General features: G+C 45.3%; 1 protein-coding gene across 1 annotated transcript in view; it reads right to left on the reverse strand.

The window, feature by feature from the left end:
• Window positions 1-21459, reverse strand: part of auts2 (activator of transcription and developmental regulator AUTS2) — a 1005438-nt gene that overhangs the window by 562530 nt on the left and 421449 nt on the right. Inside the window, 1 exon segment of the mRNA XM_033046152.1 lies at window positions 1051-1152. Coding sequence (XP_032902043.1) covers window positions 1051-1152 — 102 coding nt within the window.

Consider the following 21459-nt stretch of genomic DNA (forward strand, 5'->3'; position numbering starts at 1 on the left):
TTTATTTTGTCTGTCAAGAAAAATTGATTTGTTAATTTGAAGAGATTTAAAATGACAGTATATTTTTTTTAAATAATACAGAGAGCAGAATTACATTTGTGCACTGCCAGGATCTTTGGAAAAAAAACCCACATTGCTTTTATTCATTTTTCTTTCATGATTGTATTGATTCTTGACAATAAACAATTCTCAATAATCTCGAGTACATCTGAAGCGTACAGCTTGGCGCTCGGTGAGGGAGCTGCCAGCAATGACGAGGACAGCTAGCAAAGTGACCGCAGGAAGTAACAGCAACAGTGACAACCAGGCTAATGAATGTGTTGCCATGTCAGTGAACACATTGCATTTGCAGCCGAGAACGGCAGCATTGACAGGTAACTGGATAACGGCATTGGGCGAAAACGTTAAATTTCACCCACCATGGGGTGGAAACACGGACTAGACACTGGGCAGAATCACAGCGATAAATAAAGCCGCAGAAAACTCAATGGAGGCGAGACTGGCAGTGGGGCTCAGCCTCCACCCAACCTCCTATTCACCCAGCGCACTCACTGCCTGCTTCACACCTGTTGTGGCCGTGTTTTCTCCGCACAAGTGTGGGTGCTCTTTGCACGCGGGATTGTCAGAGCAAGGGGACAGCAGGCATCAATTCAATTTCCGACGTTAACATCAAATTACTTATTTAATTTCACGCCTGATGAAGCATCATATAGCTACACACAGAATCATTTCACTTCATTTGTTATGCCATGTTTCTTCAGTTCTCAGCTTGTCTGCCAACTGACAATTTTAATTACGACATGGATTTGATTGCACTTTTTTTGAATAATTAGCACGTCAACGACAAGCCATTTAAACACCCCCTACATTTCCCACTAAGGTGCGTATTTGTGTCTGCGTGGTGCCCAGCCAGCCCAGCGCTGGCAGTCGGCTGTGGGTCTGGAGAGGGGATAAAGGGGGGGGAGGGGGGAGAGGGGGAGGTGGGGGGGGGGAGGGGAGTGGGCTCGGTGGCCAGTGGGGAAGATCATTAGCCAGATGTCTTTTACTTACATCACTCAGTCTTTCATGTGAGAAGCCCCTGTTGGACGCCTTGGATTCATTGCTGATGCTTTCACAATCACTGTCCCTGCAGCTGTGGAGGGAGGGCTTGAGCTGCAAAAACAAAAAAAAAAGAAAATTAAAGCTACATATTTTTTAAAAATGGAAGCAGGTCTGGTCAATTCATTGGATCGCACCACATCTATCTGCAGTTCTGAAGAAGGGTCTCGACCTGAAACGTCACGCATTCCTTCACTCCGCAGATGCTGCCTGTCCCGCTGAGTTACTCCAGCAATTTGTGTCTATCTTCGGTGTATAAATCAGCATCTGCAGACCTTTCCTACACATTTATGGTCGCCGGATTAGTTTCGCTTAATTTAGTTTAGAGATACAGCACGCAAACAGGCCCCTCGGCCCACTGAGTCCGCGCCGACACTCACACTATCCTACACGACTGGGGCCAATTTACAATTTTTACCAAAGCCAATTAACCTTCAAACCTGTACGTCATTGAAGTGGGGGAGGAAACCGGAGCACCCGGTAAAAAAAAACCACGCAGGTCATGGGGAGAATGTACAAACTCTGTGCTGATAGCGCCCGTAGTCAGGATCGAACCACCGTCACCGTCCCACCCCTAAATCCTGGATGCCGATCCAAACCTTGGAACTATCTATCTGCCAGCTTCTGAGGGGTCAGAGAGGGAGGGAAGCGAAACAACATTTCGCAATGGGGTTCAAATGACAAATAAATTGTATTGTATTGTATTGTATTGTTTACCCGAAAGACTGCAATGGTGCTACAAGATGGGTCCCCATCACACTCTCGAGGGGAATGAGGGATGTGCAAAAAATGCTGGCATTGCTGGTGATGGACAGGTCCTAGAACGTGAATCAAAGCAAAAGACCCCAGGATAGACACAAAAAGCTGGAGTAACTCAGCGGGCCAGGCAGCATCTCTGGGGAGAAGAACTGGGTGACGTTTCTGGTCGAGACCATTCTTCAGACACATCATGGGTCTGAAGAAAGGTCTCGACCCGAAACGACACCCATTCTTTCTCTCCAGAGATGCCACCTGCCCTCCAGCGTTACTCCAGCGTTTTGTGTCCATCTTTGGTGGAAACCAGCATCTGCAGTCCCTTCCTGCACAAAAGACTCGAGGAGCAAGCTTGTGGAGACCCAGAAGGAGCCAATTTCCTGGATCTGGATCTGGACGTAGTACGCTGAAAAGCTCTAGGTAGGGCATCACTCAGCACTGGACAATTTTATTCTGGACCATTTTTACATTTATCAAGCTAATGAACCTACAAACCTGTACGTGTTTGGAATGTGGGAGGAAAGCGAAGTTCTCGGAGAAAACCCACGGGGAGAACGTACAAACTCCATACAGACAGCACCCGTACTCGGGATCGAACCCGGGTCTCTGGCGCCACATTTGCCATACACAATAAAACAGACATCTTACAATGGAAAATGAAATGATTCAAGTCTGAGAGCCTGTGTGTCTGGAGAACAGCGTGCAACATTCTTGCTAATACCAAGTCAGCATTTATTAGCCTGCCCAGCTTGTATTTGGTGCATTTATTCAGCTGGTAATAGTTCGCCAACGTTCTAAGCTTCACGTACTCAAGGAAAAAAGAAATTCCTGTGACTGGTCCGGCATAGAAAATAATGCGAGGCCAAAATAAAGCCTATTTAAGCAGGTGTAGCATCGCTAAACGGTCTGGGGAATTACACGTGACAAGCCATTACATACTCTGTTGTGTTTATACAAATTATATTTTATCGGACAATAAAAAACGAGGGCAGAATATTGTTTTTTAATTGCCAGTTTCCAATATCATCCATCATTGGCAACGAAAGAGAGGGGAGGGGAAGTGGTTGTGGGGGGTGTGGAAGAATCCCTGGGGTAAAACACATAATTAAAACATAAACAGCCTTTTTTTTGTTGCCATTCGCACTCTGAATGAACGCTGATCCCAAGAGGACTGACCGCAAGTGGGTCAGAGCCATCGAGCTCCTTTGACACCTCCGTCAGGAAACGCGAGCACGAGCGACAGGCCTATTACTGAGGCTTGATGCCACACAGTTGGCGCATGGAGGCAGGTCACGGGCCGGCATCCTCTGTGGGCCTGGGAGTGGAGGAGGGGAGTGCGGGAAACCTCCTCTCCGCGCTAATTACCTTATCTGTCGCCGCTGGAATGACCAGGGCAGACAAATCATTGCAAGGATTCAAGCAAAAATAGGCAAGGCCACCAATACCAGAGAGCGTTTCCGACAACAACAACAACAACAACAAATTTTCCCTCCAGTGATGTCAATTCGAATCCATCATCCTTGCAATGTAAATCAAATTATTTGATATTGACGCTCACTGAGTTTGTCACATTGCTACATTGTCCCATTCGGCAGTAATTTGGTCCCCTGTAAAGTCATTGTGTCAGTATCTAATGTTTCAAGCTCATTTTCCAGCCGATCTCTCCTGCACTCTCCTCCTGGCAATACGTGACACCACCGGCTGGTTAAATATGGGAACGTTCCACTAAATGTACGAGGATCAGATCTGACAGCTGTCCAGGCCAACGGTGATGAAGTGTGAAAATGCACAATGAAAAGAAAAAGATGAAGTTTGCAAAAATGCGACCTTAAAAATGGCCGACAGACGTCTCAATGAAGAGAAAATGGTCGACGGCGCCCGTTAAACCACACAAACAGAGTGCGGCATGGTGGCACAGCAGTAGAGGTGCTACTTTACAGTGCCAGAGTCCCAGGTTCAATCCTGACCACGGGTGCTGTCTGTAAAGAGTTTGTACATTCTCCCCGTGACCTGCGTGGATTTTCTCAGAGATCTCTAGTTTCCTCCCACACTCCAAAGACGTACAGGTTTGTAGGTTAATTGGCTTGGTATAGATGTAAATTGCTCCTACTGTGTGTGTGTGTGTGTGTGTGTGTAAGATGGTATAAGTGTACGGGGATCGCTGGTCAGTGCGGACTCGATGGGCTTGTTCCCGTGCTGTATCTCTAAACTATACTAAATTAGAAAGTTATATACAGGAACCTTGTGTACCCGAGGTTTTTGGTGTGATTCTTAACAAAATAACATTCACTCAAGAATCGAAATTCTGCCCAGCAAACTTTACAAATGAATGCTCAGTGCTTCCATATCACAAGGTCATAAGGAGTAGGAGTAGAATTAGACCATTCGGCCCATCAAGTCTATTATGCCATTCAATCATGGCTGATCTATCTCTGCCATCTAGCCCCATTCTCCTGCCTTCACCCGATAACCTCTGACACCTGTACCTGTAATCAAGAGTCTATCTATCTCTGCCTTAAAAATATTCACTATCCATATTCCTTCCATAGTGCATTCAAGATTGTGTATTAGATATCACAGTGCAGAAATAGCTTGATTTCACACAAAACCAAATTATAACCAAAAGAACAACCAAAAGGAGGTAGATATGTTTCCTATTGCTAAAGGGATCAAGGGATAAGGAGATAAGGTGTGAACTGGTGACTGAAATGGACAGGCACAAAATGCTGGAATAAGGCAGTGGGACAGGCAGCATCTCTGGAGAGAAGGAATGGGTGACGTTTTGGGTAGGGACCTTTTACAGACTGAGTGAGGGGAAAGGGATCGAGTTATGGAAGGTGTGAAAACGAATGATCAAAGGGGATGAGCAAGGAAAATGAAATGGATGTCTTATATGTACTGTACTGTATCAGGGTACTGGAAACTGATGAAGTGTCTCAACACGAAATGTGACCTATTCTCCAGAGATACTCCAGCATTTTGAGTACTATACCGAAATGGATGATTACCCTACGATTGTATTGAATGGTGAGGAGCAGTCATGATGGGGATGGCGAATAACTTACTTCTGTTCCTATTTGATACGTTTCAAAAATGCAGGGTTCAATATCCTTTAATGCCAACATGTACAATGAGAGGTAAAGTGACAAACTATTCAAAAGCCTCAGTAACCCACCTGGCACCTGCTCAATAATATATACACCTCCAAACTTCAACTATATTTCAGCAAGGCATAGTTTCATCTGTAAGCACCTGACTAGAACTATTGTGATGTTAGAGTCACAGAGTCAGACAGAGTGGAAACAGGTCCTGTGGTCCAATTTGCCCACACTGGCCAACGTGTTCCATCTACACTAGGTCCACTTGCCTGCGTTTAGCCCATGTTGCGATGAACAATTTGGTTCGAACTATGTGAACTCAGAGACACTTGAAGCTGAAAACTTTGAAAAGTTCAGAAAATTCTTCAGATTATTTAGGAACTTAAAAAAAAATTATATTCCAGAATGTACAATGCTGGAATTAATTTTGACAGCGACATTATGCTGTCACATTATCCACCCTCACCTTTAACTTGAACAAATGCTCCGTACACATCAGAACGCAATTTTCTTTTCACAAAATTCAGCCATTTGTCAGCAACAAACAGGCTAATTTCCACACTCTTCCAAACATGGCAAGGAATTAACTTATCCTGAGCCCTTTCCATTTAACTTGCAACACTGAAACTGCCAGAATCTACATCTGTCATTGATTTCCACACAGCATGTATTTTGCCTTTGTAACACTGTTATTTAAGGAAGAAATATTTCCACCCTGTCTCATTCGAGATTATCGTGCGCAATTTACAACTGTTTTTAATAAGCAATCAGCAGGTACCCCGAAAGTAATGTGAAAAAGACGAAGGGCGCGATACCAAAGCATTTTTTAAGCCTGATTTATCTTTCTTTGATGTTTAAAGGTTGGCTGTTGAAAGAAACATGAGCACTAACCTGTTAACACTTTAGAAAATGACACAAACTCTCATGAAACAAGTCATAGAGGGGAGGAGAGGCACAGAAACCAAGCCCAATACAAAGAATTGGCAAACTGGTATTGGGTCAAAGACACAAATGAACAACAGTGACATTTCCTGGGCACAATTTACACCTGTTGCAAGCGAAGGTGATTTAGATCATTTTAACATCTGTGCACTTTAAGACAGAGGGTCCCAACATTTTTTTCCACAAGGCGCCTTGCCTGAGAAATATGTTTTGCTCTGATGTATCCATTATCCAGTGTAAGTGGAAAAACTGAATGACTTTTATAATATGTAACTGCTGCCCCATCTAACTTGCCACACCAGTGAAAGGTCATAAGTGATAGGAGTAGAATTAGGCCATTCGGCTGATCAAGTCCAATCTGCCATTCAATCATGGCTGATCTATCTCTCCTTCCTCACCCCAATGTCCTGCCTTCTCCCCATAACCTCTGACAAAGGTGATGGCCCCATTTTGAAAGCTCTAAGTACAAGAACTCAAGCTGAAAAGGGGACAGAGAAGATTTACGGGGATGTTGCCAGGACTAGATGGTCTGAGCTATAACGAGAGGTTGAGTAGGCTGGGACTCTATTGCTTGCAGGAGGATGAGGGGTGATCTTATAGAGGTGTAAAAGATCATGAGAAGAATAGATTGGGTAGGTTCACGGTCTCTTGCCCAGAGTAGGTGAATCGAGGACCAGAGGACACAGGTTTATGGTGAAGGGGAAAAGATTTAATAGGAATCTGAGGGGTGACTTTTCCACACAAAGGGTGGTGGGTGTATGGAATGAGCTGCCAGAGGAGGTAGTTGAGGCAGGAACTATCCCAACGTTTAAGAAACAGTTAGACAGGTACATGGTTAAGACAGGTTTGGAAGGATATGGACCAAATGCTGGCAGGTGGGACTAGTGTAGCTGGGACATGTTGGCCGGTGTGGGCAAGTTGAGCCGATGGGCCTGTTTCCACACTGTATCACTCTATGACTCTCTATAACGCCCCGGTCACCAAGATACTTTTGCTGTACTTGTGCTGAAAATGCAAAGATCACTTACACTCATATTTGTGTTCTCCCGTGAGAATCCTCCGTTCTCTGAGATCTTCAGTTTCCTCCCACATTCCAAAGACGTACAGGTCTGTATGTTAATTGGCTTGGTATGAATGTATATTGTCCCTAGTGTGTGCAGCATAGTGTTTATGTGCGGGGATCGCTGGTCGGCGCGGACCCAGTGGGCTGAAGGGCCTGTTTCCGCCCTGTATCTCTGAAACTAAACAACAAACATTTCTTCCCACTATCTCCTTGAAAAACATATTAACTGTCTATGATCATGAAGGTAAAATAATTGGCCATTGTTTTGCTGAGTTAGATTTTGTTGTGCACAAAATAACTGCCACTTTTCCTTGATTAGAATAATGACTAAATATCAAGAGTACTTCAGTTGCTTTGAACGTTTTGTAGTCATGAAAAGGATTGTACAAGCAATTTATTTCTTTCTTTCATTAATAATTCATCACATAAACCAACCTCCCTTCTATTGACTCCCACGTTACACCTCACGCTGCCTCGGCAAGGCCAGCAGAATAATCAAGGACGAGTCGCACCCTGGCCACTCCCTCTTCTCCCCTCTCCCATCGGGCAAAAGGTATAGAAGTGTGAAAGACGCACACCTCCAGATTCAGGGACAGTTTCTTCCCAGCTGTTTATCAGGCAACTGAAACATTCTACCACCAACTAGAGAGCAGTCCTGAACTACTCTCTACCTCATTGGTGACCCTCGGACTATCTTTGATTGGACTTTACTAGCTTTACCCTGCACTAAACATTATTCCTTAATCGTGCATCTGTAAGGGCCTGTCCCACGGGCATCATTTGCGCATCATTTACGCGACATCCTAAAAATTGGTTGACGCATGCATGGCGCATGGTGGCGTATGCAGTGACGCGCGGCGCCCCAGGATTTTGGGATGCTCAAAGTCCTCGCGCGCCACCTGTGTGACATATCCCTTGCGCACGCTGACGTACAGATGACGCACGCTGACGTACAGATGGCATACGTGTAGCGCTTGGTGACGCATGGTTACGCACAGTGAAGCATGAACGTTGCCTTTGCTAATTTATTATGCGTCACCATGCATCAACGTCCTTGCGCCGCCCGTCCGCGCGTCATATGAGCGCCGCACCACATGACCACCCGGGTTTAAAGCGCACGTAGTTTTGAAAAACGGTCACCGGGAAAATCCTTGCCACGGAGATCGGACTCAGTACGAACGACATCGCAAATAGCTCCCAAAAGAAGCAGGGTCCTCAAGAACACTTGGCACACGACTGTCGTACTGCTAGATGATTTTCGCGCGTCAGTCGCTACCGGCCTGTCACATAGATGCCCAAGTGGGACAGGCCGTGTACACTGCGGACGGCTCGATTGTAATCCTCTATTGTCTTTCCGTTGACTGGTGAGCACGCAACAAAAGCTTTTCACTGCACCTCGGTACACGTGATAATAAACTAAACTGAAACTGATACATCAGCATGAAGTAGTATTCTCTCATTCACCTCCATTCATATTTACATGAAACCTACCGGTAAAAATTAGCGCTTCAGTCTCAAGTCAATCAGAGAGTTGAACTATGATCATTGTCTTAATATTTGGAAGGTAGTTGACAGAGATGGAACAGTTAGTTACAACAAGAGTTTTATTCAGAATGTTGGGGATCCATAGTAAAAACGTACACACACAAAAGCTGGAGTAACTCAGCGGGACAGGCAGCATCTCTGGAGAGAAGGAGTGGGTGACGTTTTGGGTTGAGACCCTTCTTCCCGACCATCTGAAGAAGGGTCTCGACCCAAAACGTCACCAATTCCTTCTCTCCAGAGATGCTGCCTGTCCCGCTGAGTTACTCCAGCTCTTTGTGTCTATCTTCCCTTTAAACCAGCATCTGCAGTTCCTTCTTACACAAGTTAAAAAGGTACACTGCAGTTTTCAGTCGTTGAGATTCCAAGCCACCATCTTTTGGTTTCCCTCAGCGGTGCCTGGCAACAGCTGCTCAGCTCTGCGGTAATAAACCTGGGAGAGTTAATGGATTTTATTGTTCTGCATCAATGTTTAAGCATCAGCATTCTTCCATCCGAGGAGTGAGACACTCCCTTGAGCGGCGGATGCATCGAGGAGATCTCATTTACCTAAAAGCATTTCTAAATTTTTAATTTGATTTAACAAGTAAATTAACAAGTCCCTTATTCGAGCACATTTTATGGCCCCATGTCACTGGAGAAAGGCCATGAAAGTTTTATGCCCAGTCCGGCAAGCCATAAATTGTCTGCAGGCTCATGCAAGTCCAGGCAGCGATTCACAGGGTGGGAAATTGGTGGGAAAGAATCTTACTTCAAGGTTCTTTGTTGCGTTTCTGCAGAGAGAGGATGAGTGAGTATTTGTGAATGCACACAGGCCATCACCGAGCTTATTAGTTTAGAGATTGCAGCGACCTTCGGCCAACCGAGTCCGCGCCGACCAGCGATCCCCGCACACTAACACTATCCTACACACACAAGGGACAATTGACACTTATACCAGGCAAATTCTTTGGAGTGTGGGAGGAAGCCGAAGATCTCGGAGGAAACCCACGCAGGTCACGGGGAGAACGGTACAAACTCCGTACAGACAAGCCCCCGTGGTCTGGATCGAACCCGGGTCTCTGGTGCTGTAAGGTAGTAGCTCTCTCGCTTCGCCACCTTGCTGCACTTTTGTGAAAATAAATACTTGCCCCTTTATTAAGTTCTTTGAACGACGACGCTGGAGTCGTGCGGAATGATATATAAGATTGGCAACGAGCTCCCAATCTATCCGGCTTCTTGCAGTGGGAATGGAGTGGCAGGAGGTAGTGGAAGAGGAACGTGAAACAAAATTACCTGCTGGTAATAACCCAGTTGTAATTTAAAATCTGCAGGGACATTGAGGGGACCAACAATCACCAGTTCTATCCTGCATCCCACGCACTAGGGGGCGATGTACAGAAGCCAATTAACCTAGAAACCCACGCGTCTTTGGAGTGTGGGAGGAAATCGGAGCTCCCGGAGAAAACCCGCGCGGTCAAGGGGAGAAAGTACAAACTCCATACAGACAGTGCCCGCAATGAGGATCAAACGTGGGTCTCTGGCGCTGTAAGCGACTCTAGCACTGCGCCACTATGGAGATTTAAATGAAGAAGGGGATTCTATTTGCCTTCAGGGTGGGTTTCAATGGAAAAGGCTTTAATCCCACTTGGCGATTTTTTTCGGCAAATGCCGGCATCATCGACTGACGTGTCAGGCCACCGAAGAATCTGCGGTGTGACACAGCCTGATGACGTTTTGACGCGCGGTGTTTTTTCAAGTGCCGCAACATTTTTTTGTCGCCGCTGGGTTTCGAAATATTCAAAATCTTTTGGCGACACTGATATGTCGCCGAAAAAAATCGCCAAGTGGGACAGACCATTTAGGCTTAGTTACACAGGGGTAAAACAATTAGCATTAGTGGACGCAGCGACCCATTTTGGAATGAGGAATTATATCAGAGTAATGAGTGGCACAGTGCCAAGTACACGGGTTCGATCCTGACTACGGGTGCTGTCTATACGGAGTTTGTACGTTCCCCCTGTCACCTCGTGTGTTTTCTCCGAGTGCTCCGGTTTCCTCCCTCACTCCAAAGACATGCAGGTTTCTAGGTTAATTGGCTTCTGCAAATTGTAAATTGGTCCTCGTGTGTAGAATAGTGCTAGTGTGCGGGGTGATTACTGGTCGGTGCAGACTCAGTGTCCAAAGGGCCTGTTTCAATAGACAGTAGACAATACGTGCAGGAGTAGGCCATTCAGCCCTTGTAGCCAGCACCGCCATTCAATATGATCATGGCCGATCATCTGGTTTCCACGCTGCATCTCTCCAAAGTGCAAAGTCTCTAAAGTTGAACGTCACAAAGCAGATACTGATCTTAACTGCACCCCTCACTGTCACATTAGTGACCTCAGCGTGGGCTGTGCGGTTCCATACCCTGGTGAAGGCTACAAGAAACTAGGCACGAAAGTCCTGGAGAACATGGATAGGTGTAGGAAGGAACTGCAGATGCTGGTTTAAACCAAAGAAAGACACAAAATGATGGAGTAACTCAGCGGGACAGGCAGCGTCTCTGGAGAGAAGGAATGGGTGATGTTTCCTGTCGAGGCCCTTCGACAAGAACCTCCCACCAGAGGCTTGAGTGGGCCTGCTCAGTCATATTAACCGCTGGAGTGCAACAATTCAGACTGCCTGGAAAACCCGAGGCACAGCCCTTATGCCACATGTTTACAAATCCACCACAAAAAGAGAAGTAGGTTTTTTTTTGCTCAAAGTGCCAATTTGTAGTCTAATCCAGACAAAGCCATTGATCTTATCTCAGCCATTTGTGTTTTCACGAGCAGCATAGCGCACACACACACGCAACCTTGGCCATGGTCTTTCGAGAAATTCAATCCTACAGGCCAGGGGCAAGAACAATCATCCATATAATCCATCCCCTGTAATAACCAGTGTTAAGTCTGAGCATTTAAAAATAGATGCACATTATTGTTGTCCCTGAATCAGTGGGATTTCTACTCCTCGGGCTAATAATGCTCAATAAAAGAGAACAGATAATGAATTTTGCCCGTAGCAGAGATTCTGATTGCTGACGGACTCCAGAAATGCAGCGGGATCTGAAGAAAACAAAACTAAAAAAACACTTCACGGTGAAATCGTTGCCTGTCACGGGGAGGGGAGCTGAGACTGCCTCGAGTCTCGTCAGAGCGTTGGCAGAATATGAATGAATGTGAATAAGAATAAGTTTATTGGCCAAGTATTCACATACAAGGAATTTGCCTAGGTGCTCCGCCCGCATAACCAATAAGTGCCACAAATACTGGCACTTACTGTTTATTCGTAAGTCCTGATGATGTTAGAGGGCCGTGAACAGCCGACCACACACACAAGCAGACAAAAAGACACAGACAATGTATTCAAGAGAGATTTGGTTCTTATGCCTAACGGAATCAAGGGATATGGGGAGGAAGAAGGAACGGGATGCTGACTTTGGATGATCAGCGATGATCATATTGAATGGCGGTGCTGGCTCGGAGGGCCGAATGGCCTACTCCTGCAACTATTTTCTATGTTTCTATGTTTCTAAAAAGCTGGAGTAAATCAGCGGGTCAGGCAGCATCTCTGGAGAAAAGGAACGGGTGATGTTTCATGGAGAGACCCTTCTTCAGTCTGAGAGTCAAGGGAAAAGGGAATGAGAAAAATAGACGGTGATGTAGAGAGATATAGAGAATAATGAATGAAAGTTCTACATCTCTCCATATCACCATCTATAGCTCTCATTTCTCTTTCCACTGACTCTCAGTCTGAAGAACTTTCGCCCTTTGTGTCTCTCTTGTGGCGATGAGTTCCACGTTCTCCCCGCTCTCCAATTGCTCCGGAGTTCTTCATTGGTATTATCGATGGAGCTATTTTGTGAAAGGGTTCATGATGTGGTCTCCACTGCACACAGAAACAACAACTTATTCAAGTACGAGTTCATTCAAGAGCTCTCCCGAGTTTAAAAAAAAAATCAAACTCGTGGTAATAGCCCTGTCCCACTGTACGAGTTCATTCAAGAGTTTGCCCTGATTCGAACTTGGAGATTTACGGTAATAGCCGCTCGTAAGTACTCGGGGCTCTCGTGGACATCTTTCAACATGTTGAAAAATCTTCACGAGTCTTCCCGAGCTTACCACGTTTCCCAAGTACCTGCCGTTAGCGTTACGAGCCGCTAAGAGACGTCCCCGAGCTCCGACGTACCCGCTACGTTCATTCTACGTGCTTACCACTAGTTTGATTTTGTTTTTTAAACTCGGGAGTGCTCTTGAATGAACTCGTACAGTGGGACAAGGCTATTACCACGAGTTTGATTTTTTTTTAAACTCGGGAGAGCTCTTGAATGAACTCGTACAGTGGGACAGTGCTTTAAGTTAAAGATAAAGAGTTTTCAAGAGTTGAGGGGTGATCTTAGAGAGGTGTGAGGGGTGATCTTGTAGAGCTGTAAATAATCATGAGAGGAATAGATCGAGTAGATGCACAGTCTCTTGCGCAGAGTATGTGAATCGAGGACCGGAGGACATAGGTTTACGGTGAAGGGGAAAAGATTTAATAGGAATCTGAGGGGTAACATTTTAACACAAAGAGTGGTGGGTGTATGGAAGAAGCTGCCAGAGGAGGTAGTTGAGGCAGGGACTATCCCAACGTTTAAGAAACAGTTTAAACAGGTGCATGGATGGGACAAGTTTGGAGGGATATGGACCAAACGTGGGAAGGTAGGACTAGTGTAACTGGGAGAGGTTGGCCAGTGCGGGCAAGTTGGGCCGATGGGCCTTGTTTCCAGGCTGTATCACTCAATTACTCTATTAGACCACATTTACTACCATCTGGGATCCCTTGCTGGGGATCGCCGGAGAAGAGCTCCGATCGCCGGCCTGTGGCCTATAACATCCTGAAGCCTCGGTCTCCGGTAGGAAAGTGGCCGATTCGGGCACTCCAAGCCACGGAGCGTGTTCGACCGCCCCGACGTCGGAGTTTTGATCATCCCGACGAGAGGGCCTGTACATCGGGCCGTGCGTAGCGGCGACTACGGGGGTTTCATGGCCACGACCACGGATGAACTTTGTTGCCTTCCACCACAGTGAGGAAGTGAGGTGGATGTTTATGTTGAATTCTATTGTGTATTGCGTGTTCTTTTCTTAAAGTGTATCGCTGCCTGGCAAATTCATTACACTGTGCCTTCGTTGGTGCTTGTGACGAATAAATTTGACTTTGACTTTACCAACATGTGTTGTTTGCATCAGCAAGCCGCTGTTCAGAAGTGCAAGCAGCATTCTGGTCTGCTTTCCGGATGAAAAACACACCCGGCCCACCCGAGTCCACGTGCTCCCACCTCAACGAAAAAACAAATGTAAGTCAGTGCACGTCACACACAAGATGCTCTTTCCTGCTGTGCTCCTGCAGCGAATCTCAGTAACAATGAGTTTAAACGCTGTCCTCAACAATTCCAGACTGCCTGGCTCCAATCAATCATTCCCTCCGAGTTCCCAGGTGCTAGTTAAAAGGACTCAGCCCCAAAATCAAAAACATGGTGAATTTTGTTCCGCTATTAGTGTACTGCAGACTCCCCATGTTGCTTCAGCGAAGGCACCCAGGCTGTTTATCATCATCCCGCACTTTACAACTAGTCCTTGCCACCAATCACTTCCAGGGTTTTCTTGATCTTTTCCCTGGTTTTAATGAAGGTGATTATAAGCCTTTGTTCCCTTTTTTATTTTGAGCATTAATAACGAGCAGCTTTGCTATAAACACTCCTTGGCAACAATGAAATCTCAATAATATTATGGTACTTTCCCACAAATTAACCACCACACTTTTCCAAATTCGGTTTTAACTATTGACGACTTTGCCTTCCATCACAGTGAGGAGGAGATTCACTGTGATGGATGTTTGTGTAAATTGAATTGTGTGTACGTCTTGTAGGAATTGCCTTTGTTTGTATGGCTGTGGAAACGGAGTTTCGTTTGAGCCTCACTGAGGTTCAAATGACATGTAATAAAATATTGTTATATTGGTTTATGAAAGCACAGCTTCACAGCGCCAGAGACCCGGGTTTGATCCTGCCCACGGGTGCTTATCTGCACGGAGTCTGTGCGTTCTCCCCGTGACCTGCGTGGGTTTTTCCCCCGAGAACTTTGGTTTCCTCCCACACTCCAAAGACATCCAGGTTGGCGGGTTAATTGGCTTAGTATGAATGTAAAAATTGTCCCGAGTGCAGGGTGGTGTTAATGCGCGGGGATCGCTGGTCAGCGCGGACCTGGTGGGCCAAAGGGCCTGTTTCCATGCTGTGTCTCTAAAACTAAACTAAATATAAGATACCAGCTATGAGAAGTTGCACAACATGACAGCACAAGGCAATTATTATCCATCATTAAAACAGCAATCTTATAATTTCAGCTGCCTTAATTATTCATTTGGAATTCACTCAAATGGCTTTGACAGTTAACAGGAGATCTTTTGTTTATACCTTTACCACAGCTTAAGTTGATGATGAACACCTTTTATTCAGACCTAAAGAGATTGCACAATTGGATTTTTGATTTTGAAAGCTTAATTAGATACTCAGGTCAAAATAATTTAATCAGGTGACTCACTTCACACCAACGTTAGTCCTCTAAAGTAAATAGCCTTATCCCTTGGTAATACAATATAATTTCTATGCTTCTGAGCATTACAGCTACATAAAGCCTTAAAACAAGACAATATTAACTAGAGATTTCTTTACACCATTGGGATTTTAAAATATTAAGAGATGAGAAGCTCCGCTTAAACAAATAATGATTTAACACACAAGGCAGAAAGAATTCAGGAGAAGTTCTTCCTTTATAATGTCAGCTGAGGTGCTCACATTTATAACTGCCTTATAACTCACACGGAGAAGTAGACACTTATCTCATTATAAAATGACTGAAGTGCTGCTTGATGCTATAACTCAATAAATGTGTCCAATGGATCAAGAATGTTAATGTGAAAACAATATTGCCCGATCCTGATCCATACAGGCTCAAATGAACATCCATCTAATGCCAAAATGTGAGAAGATTTCACGTGGTGCATCAAAGAAAGGTTTCTGTTTAAACCATCTAGAGAATGCCGTGGATTTCTTGACTAAAATGGCAAGATGCATTGTCCAAATAATGTTGATGAAGGAACAGCAGATGCTGGTTAAAAACCAAATATAGATGGAAAATGCTGGAGTAACTCAGTGGGACAAGCAGTATCTCTGAAGAGAAGGAAACGGCATCTGCAGTTCAACCCACACTGCATTTTTCAATGTTCTATGTAAATACTTGCTCTTCAAAGTCAGAGGCCAGTGTGTGATTTTGGACTCAATGGTGTTTATTTATTTTTTTAATTTAAAGTCCAATAACCCTCTGATACCAATTGTGCTCAGAAAATTCAAAATCACTACACTAGTAAAAGATAAAATTTCACAATTGGTTGGGGTTTCATAACTTAGAATAACTAGGGGGGGGGGCCACGGTGGTGCAGTGGTAGAGTTGCTCCATTATAGCACTTGCAGCGCCAGAAACCCGGGTTTGATCCCGACCACGGGTGCTGTCTGTACGGAGTTTGTACATTCTCCCCGTGACCGCATGGGTTGTCTCCGAGATCTTCGGTTTCCTCCCACACTCCAAAGACGTAAAATTGTCCCTAGTGGGTGTAGGATAGTGTTAATGTGCGGGGATCGCTGGTCGGTGCGGACTCGTTGGGCCGATGGTCCTGTTTACACGCTGTATCTCTAAACTAAACAAACCCGGATGTAAATTAATCAAGTCACAAGAGAGAGTCAACAGCACTTTTGCAAGAATTATGATCAGAAGCCTTAAAAGAAAATTATGAGGTGTTTGGAAACATTAGCAGTTCCATAAAAGTGGTGTCAATAATTTTTATTCCACTCACACGCCTGCTTCGAACTGATAAACTCTGCATCTTGCCTTCAGACATGCAGAGAGCTAAAATGGGAAAGCATCCAAAACTGCAGCTGGTGAAGCCATTAACCGCAGAAACACATTCTGTTGTTCGACCTCATTCTTATTACAGCATAACTGTTCATTAAAGAAATTTCTGTGCAATTAATTAAATTATTCCCATGTCTGCACCACAAAGTCATTATTCCAATATCAGCTTTCACTTGCACTCGTTGCAGCTTGTGTTCAAATGCCAAGTCACATCTCCGGGGTCAGCCAGTCCCAGTAAAATCGCACTCTCTTTACTGCTCACTTAGACGATCATTCCTCTTTTTATTGCCATTTATTTTCCACGAGGAATTGTGCTCCAGTGCATTGCTTCTGCACTGGATATTTTGCCAATGAAATTTGCTACAGACATTTAACACCAGGTCAGGCAGTAACCCAGCTCATGTGTAACTCGATAAGCCAACATTTCCAGTGCGAAGATTCAGTAGCACACTCGGATAGGAGTCATATCCCTGTATAAATCTTGAACAAACAACCTTGCATGTAGTTGGTAGCTACGGATCCATCCCCATTAAAGGGCAGCAAAGACATCTGAGTATACATTATTACAAACTACATCCATGGATTGTCACCTTGTCGTGGTGGAGAAGCTTGTGCGGACCTGAGAGCGATGCCGTCTGGAGCTACGCTCCTGGTTGGGCCACCCATGACGGTAAGGTCGAGGGGGAGGTCTCTGACAAAGAGCAATCCAACCAAGACCTCAACGGTGGAACAGGCGAGGAGGACGATGGCTGACCTTAGTGGAGCGTCACAACGGCTGGGAAGGCGGATGAAGGCTGCGGCAGGAAAGGGTCTCCGGTCGTCTAGGACTCCATGCCACTGGATCCTGACCCAGATCTGTCAAGGACCATGGGGTGGCTGTCTGTGCACCAGTCTCCCCACGTTAAATAAAGTCACGCACAAGCGCCCTCCATGTAGGGAATAGCACCCTGGAAACACCCATGGTCAGCCACGACCGAAGGGGGCCTAAGATAAGAAGATCAATGGAGAGGAATGTGCAGAAAGGATCTGCAGATGCTGGTTTACACCAAAGATAGCAACTCAGTGGGACAGGAGCTTCTCTGGAGAGAGGGAATGGGTGGCGTTTCGGGACAGAAGAGTCGAAAGCCGAAACGTCGCCCATTCCTTCTCTCCAGAGATGCTGCCTGTCCCGATGAGTTACTCCAGCACTTTGTGTCTATCTTCAATAAATAGGAGGTTGCAACATACTCCGATAAAATCATATGCTCAACACAAAGTGCAGGAAGATCTCAGCAGGTCAGGCAGCATCTGTGCAGGGAATGGTCATGATGTTTCAGACTGGAGTAACTCAGTGGGTCAGGCAGCATCTCTGGAGAAAAGGAATAGGTGACATTTCAGATCAGAACCCTTCTTCAGACGGCCTCTCGACCCGAAACGTCACCTATTCCTTTACTCCATAAATTTTGCCTGGTCCGCTAAATTACTCCAGTACTTTGTGTCCAACTTCGGTGTAAACCAGCACCTGCAATTCCTTCCTACATACTTCAGACTGATTAGAGTAGGGGGTGAAAGCTGCAAAAGAGAGGCGGGGGAGGGGGTAAATTCTGGCAAGTTCAAGTGAGTTTATTGTCATGTGTCCCTGATAGGACAATGAAATTCTTGCTTTGCTTCAGCACACAGAACATAGTAGGCATTTACTACAAAACAGATCAGTGTGTCCATATACCATAATATAAATATATACACACATGAATAAATAAACTGATAAAGTGCAAATAACAGATAATGGGTTATTAATAATCAGAGTTTTGTCCGAGCCAGGTGATGGGTGGATACAGGTGAGAGGGTTGATTGGCAGATGGGTGGAGTAAGTGACAAAGGCTCAGTCTCCAATTAAATCCGAGGAAGATACAGAATTGTAAAGCTCATCAGCCCAGCAGACTTGTGATCACCAACAATAACAACACTGGCATTCAGCTGGCCAGGTGAAAATTTGCTCAGGCGTAAAACAGGACAAATTCAATCCATCTCATTCTATTAGGCTGCACTTCATCATCAGCAGAGTGATGAAAAGAGTCATTAATGGTGCCATAAAATTTCACTTATTCATCAGCACACTATGAGTCGGAGTCAATTTGGGAATGCATCGTGATCTCCAAGCTCAAAATCTCATCGCAACTTTGGGGCGGCATGGTGGCGCAGAGGTAGAGTTGCTGCCTTGCAGCACCAGAGACACGGGTTCGATCCTGACTACGGGTGCTGTCTGTACAGGGCTTGTACGTTCTCCCTGTGACCGAGTGAGTTTTCTCCGGGCGCTCCGTTTCCTCCCACACTCGAAAGACGTGCAGGTTCGGAGTTTAACTGGCTTCACTAAGTTGTAAAATTGTCCCTAGTGCGCAGGATCGTGTTGGCGTACGGGATGATCGCTGGTCGGCGCGGACTCGGTGGGCCGAAGGGCCTGTTTCCGTGCTGTATCACTAAAGTCTAAAGTCAGATAATGGAGAAACATACATTGAGCGTGGCATTAGTAAGTCCCAATAAAGCTGAAACCTGTGGCAATCCGGAGAATAACTCTCCATTGAATTCTCAGAAACATAACGGAACCAGTCACTGGAATAAGGTAGACACAAAATGCTGGAGTAACTCAGTGGGACAGGCAGCATCTCTGGAAAGAAGGAATGGGTGACGTTTCGGGTCGGGGCCCTTCTACAGGCCTTTTTTTTTAGCAAGAGGGAGGCTGGGTGTTCTGATATATGTGGTTCTCTCCCAGACACCCCAGAGCATTTTCCAACACATAAAAATGGCACAAGTCGGAATGTATGGAATACTCTTCCATTGGTATCTCATTCATTGCATTACAACTATTCACTCCCTCCACCAGTGGAGAACCATGCCTGCATTGCGTACCATCTGCAAGATTCTGTACATGTGTAGTTGGGGTTTGGTAAAAGTTCCTATTAATCTTCCCCACCCCTCAGTTTAAACCTACGCCCTCTGGTTCTCGATTCCCGTACTCTGGGCAAGAGACTCGGAGCGTCTACCCGATCTATTTGCGACTATCAATGACCGCGTTATTTAACTGAAGCCACTGAACCAAGATTATTAGCGATTATTTCATCAACTTTCCAAGCAGCCGCACACTTTGACAACTCAGCCCAACTTCAATGCATGTCTTGAGGTGTTTTCCACGGAGACAAGAAGAAACACAAAGCAGTAATTGTAACTCATCGTGAAGGGGGTCATTAAAACCTCTGTGCGCGTTAATGGAAGAAGTGTCTTCGGCTCACTGCAATGAACATGAAATACAAAACAAGATTTGTTTGGGAACGTTCATTGTAAGCAGAGGTCTTTACTATTGTGCAGAGTGCAGGTGGATAACGCTAATGGTTTTGAAATGCAATTACGATATAATCTTGTTCCATAAAGGTCTATCATTCCAGAACTATTAAAGACTAAAGTAACAATCTCGCTTTTGTGTTTGGCACGTTATGTCTATTCCCCTCCCGTCACATCATCTACTTTCCCGGCAGATACTTGCAACCAGTTGACTACGTCGTGCATCTATTCTGAGAACGTGGAACAGTACAGCACAGGAACAGGCCACTCAGCCCAAAATGTCTGTGCTGAACATCAAGCCAACTCGTACCTGCCTGCATATGATCCATCGCCCTCTATCCCCTGCGTATCCATCTACCTGTCCAAATGTCTCTTACACACCAGCATCGTGGGATACTGAGTTGGATGATCAGCCATGATCATATTGAATGGCGGTGCAGGCTCGAAGGGCCGAATGGCCTACTCCTGCACCTAATTTCTATGTTTCTATGTTTCTATCAGCCTCTGCCACCTCCTCAGCAGGTACGTTCCAGGCACCCACCATCTTCCGTGTAAAAAAAACTTGCCCTTCTTTGACATCCTCCTTTAAACTTTGGCCCTCTCAGCTTGAAAGTTCTTCTCTTCAAGACAATAAGGTTCTGGCTGTCTACCCTATCTCTGCTTCTCATAATTATTAATATATATTACTAAAACTCTCATCTTGTTTTTATATTTTGTGTGCCGGATTGTACCTATATTTGCGCAAAAACGGTACAGGATAGCGCTACAATTTTTGCATTACCTTACACACCATTGCCCTGTGATGTGCAAAAAATGGACAAAGCCTGGCAAGTGATAGGTGGGATACAGGCGTGGAGGTTCGATTGGCAAATGGATGGAGTGAGTGATAAAAGCTTCAGACGAAAAGGAGACAATGGGATGTTTGCCAAGGAGAACAGGGGAGTGGAAAGTGAAGCAAAAGGGAGGGGAGATTGGTGTAATGGGATTGGGAAGGAAGGGCCGGATAGATGTAGATATCGGTGCTCACTGGAGTGGAGGGGGTGCACAGGAGAGGGAGAGGAGGTGGGTGCAGAGGGCAACATTACTTTAAATTGGTGAATTCAATGTTCACACCGTTTGGTTGTGTGCTACCTAAGCAAGCAGAATATCCAGGAGAAGGGGTCACAGCTTAAGGATAAGGGGGAAATCCTTTAAGACCGAGATGAGAAAAACATTTTTCACACAGAGAGTGGTGAATCTCTGGAACTCTCTGCCACAGAGGATAGTTGAGGCCAGTTCATTGGCTATGTTTAAGAGGGAGTTAGATGTGGCCCTTGTGGCTAAAGGGATCAGGGGGTATGGAGAGAAGGCAGGTACAGGATACTGAGTTGGATGATCAGCCATGATCATATTGAATGGCGGTGCAGGCTCGAAGGGCCGAATGGCCTACTCCTGCACATATTTTCTATGTATCTATGTATCTATGAAGCAGAATCTGCAGAATGATTGTCAATAATTTCTGGGCTCAAGCATTACACCATGTCCATTGCAACTAAAGCGGAACTTTGTAAACTTGTCGGAAAATGAGATGGGACCTTGGGGGAAACACGGAGACAATTTAGGCGTATTCCATAAATTCAAAGAGGGACGAATAAGGAAGGAGAAAAATTGATATGAACACTTGGGGAAATCAAAGCAATGAAAGCTAAGCATGAAA

This window comes from Amblyraja radiata, chromosome 28 (assembly GCF_010909765.2).
Source record: "Amblyraja radiata isolate CabotCenter1 chromosome 28, sAmbRad1.1.pri, whole genome shotgun sequence".
Taxonomy (NCBI): domain Eukaryota; kingdom Metazoa; phylum Chordata; class Chondrichthyes; order Rajiformes; family Rajidae; genus Amblyraja; species Amblyraja radiata.